Raw genomic sequence first — 13,295 nt, 5'->3', positions numbered from 1 at the left:
GCACAGTCCCCCTGTGGTCCCGGGGCTCTTCCAGGGGCACATTGCTCTCAGGGGCATTCAAGGCTTTGCCCGTGCAATTCAGTTTAATCTCATCATGAGATTAAACCCCCTTCTCCCGCTTTTTCCTCTAGGTGTTGTTTCTCTGGTTGCTGGGACAAGTTGAGGCTGTCCCCATGCCAGTCTGGGCATTACATAGCGACCCCTGGCCTGGTGGCTGCGCTGGGAGCTGGACGTGGGTCAGGTTTGGGAACAGCAGTCCCCAGGTGAGCACCAGAGGTCAGCAAGGAGCAAAGGCCAGAGCTGTTTGGTTTGATGTTTTTGGCTCGCTTCTGAAAAACCTTCAAAATCAGTTTTGCCCAGGGAAGGAGCAGGACAAGAACAACAGATCCTGCCTTGGAGCTGGAGGGAGGGGGCAGGGACACGGTCACAGTGCCCCTGCAGTGTCCCCAGGAGCCTGCCTGGGACATGGGGTCAGGGAGATAAAACAACCCCACACCCGCAGCCCCTCCATATCACCAAATCTTCAAGAGGCTCAATCAAATGTCTTGACTGAGTTATTCCAAAATGCTCCCGGCATTCCAGCTGGCAAACATTTGGTGATGCTGTTGCAAAAATGACTCAGGAGGACAAGTTTCCAGCTCAGCCTGCCTGGTCTGAGAGACGTGGGCAATATGGAGCGCTCCGGCCACAACCTTTCAGGTAAGACCTCAGCTACACCCTCTCACAGTACTGGTCCCAGCTACCTGTTACACTTGCACATTGAGTCTTTTTTTTTTTTTTTTTTTTCCCTGGGATCCCCACAGAAGCTGCTCCTGGGCTCTTTTTCTACTCAGTTTATTTATTTTAATGTGTTGTCCCCAAATAGCCTTGCCTTTACAGGCAGGTTTGTCTTTTGCAGCTTTCCCCAGGGCCTCATTGCACTTTAACTAAATCAAACTTAAAAAAAACCACCAACAACAAAAACAACCAAGCAAAAACAAAAAAACACCGCCAACAACCACCAAGGCATTGCAGCCTCACAGGTAAATACAAACATACACGGGAGGCTCAGGCCTTGACTCTCCTGGGGTCCATTGTGCCACTGGGCCCCACAAGGCCCATATGGTCCCCGTGCACCCCATCCCGGGTCCAGCCCTGGGCAGCACCCCCAGCCTGCACTGAATGCCGAAGGAGCTGGCATTTGAGGCTGGTTTAAAGCTGAAGAGCCGAGGCATTTCCTGGGCGTGAGCTCTTTGCACAGCCTGACTCTGCCTGTGTGATGGGCACTGTGTAATCCCGGCAGAGGAATTTAGTTGAGAGAGCACTATGGGCAGACTAAAGTAGCCAAGGGGCAGTTCATTTGCTGCCCTCTGCTCTTCTGGTTTGACTTTTTCTAGCATCAAGCAGCAATGTACAAAATACTTCCCGGGCCACTCAGAGATCTACACAAGATGTATTCAGCCCCTGTGACTTAGCAATAGCTGCCGTGACTTCAGTGGTGCTGTTTGTTTTGTTTTTTTTTTTAAAAAAAAAGTCATCTGATTTTTTTTTTTTTTTAACTTGGTACAATCTTCTGTACATGAGGGGTGTTTTGTTTGTTTTAAATGGGCTATTCATCGACTTCTTTGCAGCTTTACAGTTGTATATTTTGTAAATTGAGTGCACGTTTTAACGCGCTTTGTCTGACTTGTGGGGCTGCTCCACTGCTACTGAAATGTTGATTTCCGCCCCCCCCCCCCCCCCCCCCCAAACCTCTCCTGCCTACGTGGTCCCAGACTTTACCACCAGTGGTGCGGGGCCAGCAGCTGCTGCTCGCTTTGCTCTTGGTGAGCGCAGAGCTTGGCAGCGAGCTGCCCGTCTGTGCTCAGCACCCAGGGGTGCAGCTGAGCTCTGCTGGGACAAAATGCTGCTGCTGCACAAGGCAGCCAGGGCTGCTGCTGGAAGCCCCAGCCACATGCTGGGCAGAGCTCCAAAGCCTGCTGCTGGTGTGGTTGTGTTGGGTCATCCAGCCCTGCAGATAGATAGTGGTTTTTTTTTTTTTTTTTACTGCACGATCAACCTTTATTCTGAAATGAGCCTTCATGTCTGAATAATTTCATATGCACTTGCCCATCTGTTTCATGAAAGACACAGATAACCTCATGCAGCATGAAACTGCCTGCAAAAGCTAAATTGTGCTTTTCAGCAGCAGCTTAAACACCTGAATTTAATAGCCTTCGCAGGGCTTGTCTGAATGAGTGACAGAGGCTTTAAATTAATATTGTTTCAGAGGAAAATAGCTGGTTGATTAAGCCTTTTTTTTTTTTTTTTTTTTTTTTTCTCTTTTTTTCTGGGGGGAGGGGCAGGTAAATCAAACCCACCTGGGGACAGTGAATTGGGGGTGGGGAGGGTGTATTTAATAACACACTTGTCTGTCTCGTGTCTGGAATTTATTTGTTTTGAAGCATTGCTAAAGTTTTACAGCAATGATAGAAGGAGTTTTTCGTGTCATATCTCAGCCTTCGCATCAGACACCATTTCCTCTGCGCCGTATTAGCTCAGCCACAGCCTGTGACAGTGCATGTCTCCTGGGGCACAGAAAGGACACAGTGCTGCAGCACAGCCAGGACTCGGTGCTGGGGCCCTGCTGGGTGCCAGGTGGCCACCCTGTCCCCAGAGCCCACCCGGGAAGGCAGGGGCTTGTGACAGCACACCTTCCTGCTGGCGAGCAGGACTTCAGCTGTCCCTGGGGAAAAATGTGGGTCATAATCCCTCATAATTCATGGAGCATGCACACTTAATAACATAAAACTGGCAGCTTTGCAGCAAGCAGCGCTGGTACTAAGAGCTGTGTTCCTGATGCTCTCCAGCTGACGCCTTCGTCTGCCTTTGTGGCGTTGACTGAAACCAGGCGGGCCCGTTCAGAGGGGCGCCACGTAAGCACCCGGCACAGCAAAGAGAATTGTACTTGTGTGAAATGACCTTTCCAGACTACTGGGTATAAAATGTTGAGGTCATTCCTGAAACAAATAGTTGCAATCCAGAGAGACTGGAGTATTTTAAAATGCGCCTCAAAGAGCCAAATGACCTTTACTGTTTCGCACTAAATTTAAAATGCTCTCCGGAGTCCTGGTAATGCGGTTAGCCAGAAAGGCAGATTCAGGGCAGTGAGAGCGTTTTGATGTCGGGTGTGTGCCAGAACCCGAGGGATTAACCCCAGCACTCACAGCAGACGCGGTGCTGGGAAGGGGCCAGGGGACCCTGCAGGGTGGGTGCTTGGCTGGGGATGTGCCTTGGGTCAGCCCCTCGGGTGAGGGCTGCATGCAGCCACCCCAGTTTTTAGCTGGCTGTGATGGTGCAGCTGCCAAAGCCAGCGTAATGGCTTGGCCAAGGCTGCGGTGGTGGGAGGGTGGGTAACACAGCGGTGTGCGAGCACTTGTGCAGCCTGCATGCTTGAATGTTTTGTTTTTTTTTTTAATTGTATTTAAGCCATTGGGGTTTTGTGTTTTAATACACTGCACCCTCCCCCCCCAGCGAAGCTGTACACCAACCTGACTGTGGCTGGGGCTGCCATGGGGTTAAGGAGCTGCAGCAGGTCCCTATGCAGGTGAGCTGGCACACAGGGCAGCAGGACTGAAACCATTCACAGGCTTTGTGCGCATCCCATGATGGTCACAGCGCAGAGACCTGTGACATAACAAGGTGGTGTTGGTGTTCCAGACACCCAGCGGCAGGGAAGAAGGGGGTTGCTGCTGGAGCTGGCCTCGGTGCCGTGGGGGCAGTCCTGGGCTACCCGCATTGGAGTTTCAGTCATGCTGTGCTCCCAGGCTGCCGTGGCTTTGGGGTCTGCTCGGCCTTGCTGACTCTTGGGTGGCACCCAGCTGCGGCACCCTGGGGCGCTGTCCTCCAGATGCTCCCTGCCTGCAGCTGGGGAGGCCACCCCACAGCTTGCTGGCCTTCACCTGGCTCTGGGCCATCCCATGTGTGGGTGCCTTTCCATTTTGCCAGGGGGAGGGCCGAGCTCCCAGCAGCCCCCCAGGCAGTGCCGCCTGCAGGTAAGGACAGGGCCACCCCAGCCCAGGTGCCCTGCACGAGGCTTCGGCACCCAAGGCCAGGACAGGAGCGGGGGCCGTGTTGCTGGAAATGCTCGATCCCTGGGAAGAAATTCCAAATGGACACAGAGGCGTTTTATTTCATATTTTATTGAATTTCATTTATATTAAATTAAAAATATATTTCTGACAGATTCATGTAACAAAAAGGCAGAACAGTTTTCAAATTGTTCAGCTGGGATGAGCGTGGGTTGATGCAAGGTGGGTCGCAGTCTACATTTGCCTTAACAAACAGATAAAGCTCTACCCCAAGGACCATGAGGAGAAACTTGGGACTGCACACGGGGGAAAAAGTATAACCACACAAAAGAGAAGATCCACAGGCTTCTCCCCAGCCTCCAAACAAGACAAAAGGGGAGGGAAGGGGAAAAAAAAGAAAAAACAAGAAACCATGAAAAGAAGGGAAATTATGCTAAAATATGTACCTAATATTAACCCAGGTCAGTAAGTATTTTAACAGTGCGTAATCCTCAATAGCTAAAATATGAGAAACAAAAGGTTAAAGTAACATTACGCCACACACAATTGGCATACCCTACTGTGTAAGCAAGTGCAGAAAGTCTGAACACACCACAATAGTGCTAAAACACAGAATCACACAGAATGCCAAAAATGGTATTTCTAATCAAAACCAGAGGGTGGGAAGGGAAAGAAAGAAAAGGGGAGGAGCGGCATAAATCACAAGCAAATTACCTATATACAAATCAACCCTAAGGACAATTATGTTCCAAATAATGGTGTCCACAAGGAAAATAAAAGCAACATTATCCTTATTTACAAATGCAACTAGCTGTGTCTTTAACAAGCTATAAAAATACTATTCACATTTTCAAAGTAACATACAGTAGTTTTTGTATTTTTGTTTCAGAAAGGCAGCTAACTCTGAATGCATCACTCTGCACGAAATGAGCGTCTTCCCCAACATGCTGATGCTTCTCTTCTTCTGAAGGTACTTCATAAGGCAGAAGTAGTTAGTGTGTAACACCTCTGTGCACTATAAACACATGGAGAATTGCCTAAAAACCCTCCCCATCCCTGCCTCGCCTATCTCCCGGCAGGCAGCTGTGCTGGTTTGGGAGGTGCTGTGAGGGGCGCCCACCTCGCAGGAGCTCTGTGCTCTTCCTGCTTCGCCTCCCATACCGGGCCCAGCCTTGGATTTTGAGGGGGCAGCAGTGTTGTCCTCCAGGCTTGGGAATTTGAGCCTCACCAGGACGAATACGTAGTTTGAGACCACAAGGTTAAGAAATGTATTTTGGAGAGGTTGTTTTGGATAGTCTGTTTTTAGAAACAGACTTCTATTTCCCCTCAGTTTCCCCTCCGTACACTAGGGCTGCTACCTCTTTAGAAATTCCAAGTTAGGATGTCGGGGAAATTTCAAAAACTGGTCCAAAAAAAAAAAGGTTAAAACCACTGTGAATAATGTACTGAATGTGCACCAATTTACAACACAAAATGCTATTAAATAACGGTGATTTTTCTTTGATCTGCATTTTCTCCTCAACATACCCCACCATGAAGACATATACCCAGCAAATACCTTCAGTCCCCGTCTCCAAAGGAACACTGGTTGTAGTGCATTCAAAGTTAGCTACCCCTTACACAGCTGCTCAGTTAATAATCGACCCATTTAACAACAGTACCAGTTTATGCTACATATGTCATAGTACCTTACCTCAAAAGAACGGCATACATATCTACACTTACTTAAAAAATACCATTCACAGTTTCTTACTGTGGTTATCCAAAAAGGGTTAGTCTTCAGAGTGCTATGGACAATACAGTGCTTTTATCCCTAAGAGGGCTCAAAGCCTGGGCAGGGTGTGGGGACAGTGGCTCTGCAGTGACAGCCGAAGCTGGGATGTATGCATGTGCCCTGGTCACAGCAACCACCCCGAGCCGTCAGCAAGAGGGTGCTGTGTAAGGTGCACCTCTGCCCTGGTGGCTTTGTGCACGATGTGCTTGGAGCACAACTTCATGGCTTTTTTTTTTTTTTACTGGGGAGGGGAAAGAACTGGGTTGTAACTACTCGCATGGTGTAATACCTTACAAGCCTCTCTTTAACCCCACCCCCCCCCCCAAGGTCCAAAGGGCTCTCTCAAAATAAAGGAGAAAAAAACCATAGCACTGACTGCTCTCACTTCCTCATTGGGGAAGCAACCTTAGCTGTCCCTCTCACACATCCGCCTTTCTCAGCACAGCCCCTAACTGGAGGATGCCTTGGGTGGGACCGTTTCTTCAGCCTGGCACTGGTCACGAGAGGCACACGGCTGCAGTTCAGGTGAGTCCCACCGTGTCCCACCACCGCCAGGTGGGCTTTAACACCCGCCAGCTTCCCCAGAAGGTGCTCCGCATTGCCCAGACCTACACAGTGATCCCAGCTGATGCCACAGGGCAATGAAGACAGCTGTAGCTTCAGTCCTTTCCCCAAGAGCAGTGAGCCTACTAGCATCATCAAGTACTAATGCACAGAACGGTAGGAGTATGACCTTGTGCTAAAATAAAATAAGGGTGGACACAAATCATTTTTGCACATTTCAAAGTGGTGCTTCTAACTGTGGAACTTTGTTATTTATTCCTGGTTTGTAACGGTGGCTATTTCTACTTGCATACCGCTTAGCAAAAGAGAAAAAATGAAGCGGGGGCATGCTCCAAGCAGCCGAGCTGCAGAGGCTGCCCTGGTGGATGACCGTGCTTCCTGTCCTGTGAGGAAGCGTGAACCCTGCAGACCTCCAGGCCCTGCCCATTCACAGCCCTGGCTTTCTGAAGTAACATTTGAACCCAAATCCAGGACGTGTAACAGACAATCTGTTTTGTCAGCAGCAGAGGTTTACAATCCAGGGTAATGGGAACATTACAACTGACAGATCTAGAAATGAACAGTCTTTTTATGTTATTGCATGTAAAAACGTCTTTTAGAAAATACAGAAGAACTCCGGGCGATTCTGTCTCCTTTGAGGTGATCTTTAAGAGCCAAAGAGGTTACTGATAACCTGAGGCCTGACTCCGGTTCTTGCTAAAACCTATTTTCTACCAGTCCTCCTCATGCTAAAGAGCCTTCAAAGCAGAACACCTACTTGAGCTTCCGAATTTTGAAATCTGATTGGGAAATCAAGGTGGAAAACCTGATTCTCCACTTGTGCAGAACAAGGGAAAACAGAGCCCAGCAGGAGAGCGGTGCCCCTGTACACTGAAGCAGATGCCCCAGCTGCCGGTCCCTGGGGCAGTGACATTAATTCCCATTCCCTGCCACTGAACGGGTGGACGGACAGACACGTGTACCACAGTGGCTGTTGGTTTCTGGAAAGATTCCTGCCCAGGGTGCACAGGGCTCCTGAAGGCAGCCAGGCTTTGTTACCCTGGGAATTGCAGGACCAGGAAAACCTAGCTCTGACTTGTACCAAAGCCTCCTCATCTCCTGCACAGCCCAACAGAGCCCACGTAGGCCCTTTGTTTGCACCACCACCATGACACAGGACACCTCCACAGACACCCCATCAGAAAAACAATACCAGATTTTTTGTTAACACCTGAGTTTCCCAAGGTCTAGCCTTAAAAAAATAAAATAAAACCAAAGGACAAGAAACAATCAAGAACACACATACCAAAAAACCCACCCCAAGCTTTATTTCCGGACCCATGTCACAGCTGGCACTCCCCCCCTGGACTGCCCGGCTCCAGCTGGCTGCAGCAGGTTTTGGAGCAGTTGGGGCCATGCTGGTCTTTAAGAGCTGCTGTTTTCCTTGTGTCGAGGCTGGGCCCGGTGGTGGCTGAGGGCAGGGGTATGCTCCTGTGTAATTCCCACTCAAATCTTGATTGGAAATAAGCGCTGGATCCACTGCATGCGTGCAGGCTGCCTGGCCCCTGCAGCACATAAACACAACTGCCCCTAACACTCAATTTCTGGGCTTACCAGAAGTTGCCCTGTGGACAGGAAGGGAAGATCTCTCCTCATTAACCCAGAGAAACACAAGAAATGAGATCACTGCATACAACTCCCACAGTCAAGAATGCATTTTCTACTAAGTGGTAAAAACCAGGGTCAATACAACTTTCTTTCTGTAGAAAGATCTCTGGGCTGAGCTTAAGGTACCTGACACAGATCCACGTGGTAGCTCCTGCTGCTGATACGCACTCAGATTTATTTCCATTGCTTGCTACCTGGGAGGGATGACCTGTTTGAAAACAAGTTATAAATACTCTGCTACATCTGAGCAAATGGCCGTGTAAGCACATCTCCTTATCTACTGTACAGAAAAATTTGAAAAAGAACTGAAAAAGGAAGTTAGGAGAAATGGATTTCAGTCAATTACGTTACAGCAAATCAATCCAGCTTCCACATCTGTTTGAAATAGCCCTCAGCTAGGCAGGTAACGTCTAAGACAAGTATCACTGCGAGAGATTAGGTAAAATAAGCTTTTGTTCTCCTTCATTTAGCACGTGTGCTTTGTGCCTTGGACAAAGGCTGATACACATGCAGGTATCTGCTCTTGAAAAGTTATTCACTGCTCTTGCATCGTGCATGCTATGATAAGCAAAGGGAAAACATTGATAAATAGGTGTCTGCATTATAAAATCCATAAAAACTGACAGTGGTGTGTATAGATACCATTGTAGAGCCAGAGAATTTATCAGAGCTGGAGAAAATAATTCTGCCCGTGCTCTCACCTACTGCTTTGTGCTGACAAAATGCAGTTTGTGGGTGGAAATACCCCTTTTTTTCCCACAAACCTGTGAATATTCGTTACAAAGCCTGAACTTCATCTTTCACAGTGTAATAGGTGAATATTTGCCCTGATTTTTCATGTACATTTGTCTGAGTTCCTTGCTCCAAAATAGCAGCTATAACCACTAATGCAAACACACGAGTTATGGCCAGGCAGGTGTTTTTGCTGATTAGATCAAAAAAGCCAGCTTTGCTCTTAGTTTCGCTGTTTTTCCGTTAACCATAGTTAAACTCAATTTTTGGCAAAGGGACAAAAACCTACTATTTCCAAGGAACTTCCGTTTCAAAGGACAGGTGTACGCTTATGGGCTGTGTTATTCTCATTGGGAGGAAGAAAATGGTTAACCAGGTGCTCAGCACCATGCACATCCATACACTGCAACAAAGGACAACTATAGGCGCAGCAGGAAATGCAAGGAACATTTTTGGCAATTGCAACTCAAACCAAAAGCTCGGAAAAAGAATGCCCATCTGTTAAGCTGCAGTTTGTTGAGTTTCCATCATCACAGACTGCTGTGTTCATTGATCCCTTGTGTCCTCTGCTATACAAGGTGCATTGAGCACTGCTCAGCCTCACTTCAAGGAACCTCTGTGTTTCCACACTACCTAACATACTACGTCATACCCACAGTCAACAATTAAATTGAATAAATAATTCAAGCTTTGTAAGACTTGTTAAATTGTCAAAGAACACAATTATTTACATATTGACTATTCTAACACTGGTACTACTTAATTATCCGAGAAACAAACAGGCCTTCACCTTCCATTAGCAGCTACACTCTAGCACCATCCTTTCAGGTTTTGGAGATGTGAGCATCTCTCCCCAGTAGCTTTTGCATGCCCCTCTTTGAATTCAAACACAAGCTTACCGCCAGGTTTTTTCTCCATTAGGAGGTACTCTGTTATAAGGCCTTGTTCAGGGACAAACCATCCCATGCCTTCTCCCCTCTACTCCACCTACCTATATCACCTAAGCTGCTGCCGCACTGTCAGGCATCTGTGCTCTTGCGCCGGTCCTTGTCCCCAAGCAGCTTGGCAATTGCTGCCCAACCTCCCATACCTTTGGCCATACTTCAGACGACACCATGAGCACTACCAGCAAACCTTCCAGAAGCAACGTCTGCAGGACTTCATGCCACAATTCTGCCACCCAGCCCCTGCCCAGTGCCTGCCTCTGTCTCCTGTCACAAATCATGAGTGGTTACGGGAGGGCGCTGGGAGGAGACAAGGCCTCTGGGATGCATGATGCTCACGGACCATCGATCCCACCTCAGTGCTCTGTGGGCCACTTTATTCTGCCACCACACACCGCCTTGGTACCACCTGGCCCAACATCTCCTTCCAATAGCTTCAAAGCTCCATACTTGCCCTTGCTGTTTTCGGGCTCCCCAGCTCCGTACTGCATTTACAGGTCTAGCACCTGCCCCGCAGCTGGAGTGCAGCTCAGCTGGCTCAAGCTGGCCTCAACACACGCGGTGCAGAAGCAGGCTGTTGGCAGAACCAACCCTGACTGATGACATGCATCTGCTTTCCACATCCAAGCCTACCAACCAACCCAGGTTTGAAATCGCTTCATACCTTTATCAAGCTGACCCTGAGCCACCAAGATTTGGGTAAATAGTGCATGTCTCTTACTCCTTCCTCTGCTCCCTTATGATTAAAGGTGGCAAGCTGTGCATATGGCAGGATTCTGGAGGAACTTGGTACAATTTCCAGACCACCAGATGTTGCTGGTTTTGTTTCCAGATTACCCCAAGATCTTGACTTTAAAAGTACTGAAGTGCATAAACTGAAATACTGTTGCATCATTTAACACTGCCCTCCAACTGGTATTTTTCGCTTAAGATTGCCCTCCAACAGATATTATTTCTTCCCCTTTAAAAGCCTTAACGGATAGAGACACAGACAGATCTACAAGGGTACTTAATGTCCTTAAGGTTTTCAGTGGGAACTAGGTATGCAAATGCTCTTACGCACAGGTCTCGGCACATCAGGAGCCAGCCATCAGTGTCACTGGCCCCTTCTGCACCCTTCCCAGCTCCATCTGCCTCAGGTCGCTAAAAACATCCAGGACTGTGGCTGAAAGTTATTTCCAAACAGAGGAGGGTGTGTGTGCGGGGTGTCTGCCTAAAAACTGAGGCTGATGAAAGCAGATCTAAGTGCAAGGAGACTGAATTATACTTATTTACACTTTTTGACTGAAAGCTCTGCAAGTCATGCACATTTTGACTTCTCAAACCTCGTATGCGCTTTCTTCTATGCAAGAGTAATCCTCCTGTTAGAAAAAAGCATTCTGTGCTGTACTGCAAGCCGGAGCAAGGCATTTGTCTCTGCTGATCCCTTTCAGGGCTTGCTCTGCTGTCTGTCACGTGGCAGCAGTAGAGGTGGTTGCTCTGTCACTGTATTCTCTGAAGCAGTCAATGCAATGGCCTCTCTGAACTGGTGGACATTGTTTCAAAGACTTGGTTTGCTTCATTTTGGCATTTCCACAGTCATCCTTTACATATAATTCACTTTTTTTAACTTAAAATTACTATTTTGTATTTTGCTGGTCACTTCCATATTGCTTCATTCAAAATCCAGAAAACAGTTCAAATAAAATCGGAGCTTAAGTGCAAACAAACTTTCCAGTGAACTGCTATGTGCGTTTTCTCCAGTCCAGTGTCTTTCTTCCAGTTTGAAGGACCCTTCCCACCACCACCCCACAGAACACCAGCAGGCTTCATGACCATACCGAACTCTCCAGTTCTCCATCTTGTCCTCAGTGTTGCCTGACAGCATCCCCTACTCCCATCATGATTGCGAAGAAGAAAAAGAGGGAAGAATTTGTTTGGGTCTGTTTACGTACTTATGTTCAGCTGGTATAAACAGGAAAACAAAACTTTTTACATACAAATCTTGATTTCTTGGCCTGTCTTTTAGCTTCAAGAAGAACAGGTTGGAGATGGGGTCTTGTTACTCCTTTCTGAAAGGATTTTTCTCTTTAAAACGTTTGTCCTGTTGGCAGATATACAAAAATGGTCATGTCATGCACCAGTTCTGAGCTGGAGTCCCTGTGGTTACCGAAGTGGCACAAAATCATGGTGTGGCTCAGAATAAGGGTTTAGCCGGCTATTAGAGTCACATCATCATTTCTTAGAAAGCCACGATGAAGATCTGAATGATTATGAAAAGCCAGGTTAGCCATTTCCGGTTGCTGGGATAGAAAGTGTTAGAGAAAGAAACTGGATTCTCAATCTCAATTACAATGCTATCACACATGATATAAAAAATGTCCATTTTTCCCCCTAATGGAAACTGCATTGAGATTTCCAGGAATGCTGTACAGACTCTCATCAGTTCCTCCTGACAGAGACAGCCTCTCTGCGGCTTTCCCTGCAGTGGCTGGGCTGAATCACTGAGAACCAGTTCGACAGCAGGAACGCTGCCACTGCCCTTACTGGTACTGCCTGGCTTCTCCGACCGTCTGACCCTCAGATCTGCGGGAAGCGCCAGGTTGTACACTCCTCCTTTCAAGTCTCTTTCCTTCCTTCCTTTCAGGTTCCCAACCCAATCTGCAAATGACTCCAAGACATCCTTTGACTTGGAAATATCAAAAATGAGTGAACTGGCAAGAGGAGGAAGCTCATGGGAGAAAGAAAGGGAGGTAGGGAGGGGAGAAGAGAAAAGGAGAGAGAGAAAGAGTGAGGCAGCTAGAAGGGGTTGCCTTTCCACTTGTGTAAGACCGTGGTTACTACACCACCGTATTTCTGTGTCTGTAGGGTGGCGGGGGCAGCACAGTGCCAGGCTTCAGGGAGAACTCGGAGAGGTATTCAGGATTCTCTGCCACAATGGGCCGGATCCGTCCATTCTGTTTGTAAAAGTATTTTGTGCTGTACTCTTGCAGGTAGTCCGGGTGCTGGAGGGTGCTTCGTGGGGGCAGGCTGTGATTCCAGTAGTCTGGGTTGTCAAAGGCCTTCTTGGCTTTCTCTGGCAAATTGTTCTTCAGGTACTCAGCATTTTCCAAGGTGTTTGCAAAAGTGTTGAGGTACAATGGCTCATTCACATACTCATCCTCGGCTTTGGGCTGCCCGTTTGGAGCGTTGTGGTACTCTGGGTTGTCCACAGCTTGGAGATCTCCATTCTTTCGTCGGGAGACAAATGGGTTCTCTTCCACTGGGTTTAGGTAATCTAAGCAAAGATAAAAAAAAACAATAAGCAAAGAGGGAGAGTTGTCCATCCATGTAGCAAGCCGCATTTTTATATAACTATGAGACTGCACAGGAAGCAGCCTGAGGACTAGTGCATCCTTCCACCCAGCCATTCCTCCAACTCCAGATGACATCAGGTGCCAACTATGTTGAACACATACTTGCTAGAAGTGAAAAATTTACAACCTAAACAGACAATATGGGTTAAAATGAAGATCCAGGACCCTGGGAGATGGAGTGACTCATCTAAATGACTTACAAAGCTGGAAACTGAACTACAGCTCGCGCTGAGCCATAGCCCATGCCTCA

At 47.9% G+C, this 13,295-nt stretch overlaps 2 protein-coding genes across 29 annotated transcripts in view; one reads left to right on the top strand and one right to left on the bottom strand.

Moving 5' to 3' along the window:
- LOC310901609 (uncharacterized protein) overlaps nt 1-1,708 on the top strand; it is a 78,613-nt gene extending 76,905 nt beyond the window's left edge. For 10 of the 11 annotated variants that reach the window (XR_014585933.1, XR_014585934.1, XR_014585935.1 and 7 more), the window contains one exon: nt 132-1,708. Coding sequence is in view for 1 of the 11 variants with exons in the window: in XM_083841533.1 (XP_083697659.1) it covers nt 132-163 (32 nt within the window). In the remaining 10 variants the exon portion in view is untranslated. The remainder of the gene's footprint in view (nt 1-131) is intronic. The other variant, XR_014585939.1, reaches the window with a different exon arrangement.
- Nucleotides 1,709-4,144: 2,436 nt separating this feature from the next.
- ERBB4 (erb-b2 receptor tyrosine kinase 4) overlaps nt 4,145-13,295 on the bottom strand; it is a 581,012-nt gene continuing 571,861 nt past the window's right edge. For all 18 annotated transcript variants that reach the window (XM_083841514.1, XM_083841527.1, XM_083841529.1 and 15 more), the window contains one exon: nt 4,145-12,966. In XM_083841514.1, coding sequence (XP_083697640.1) covers nt 12,530-12,966 — 437 coding nt within the window. In that variant the 3' untranslated portion in view covers nt 4,145-12,529. The remainder of the gene's footprint in view (nt 12,967-13,295) is intronic.

The sequence above is a fragment of the Anser anser genome (genome assembly GCF_964211835.1).
Source record: "Anser anser genome assembly, chromosome: 6".
Taxonomy (NCBI): Eukaryota; Metazoa; Chordata; class Aves; order Anseriformes; family Anatidae; genus Anser; species Anser anser.
This window is presented reverse-complemented; position numbering and strand designations above follow the sequence as displayed.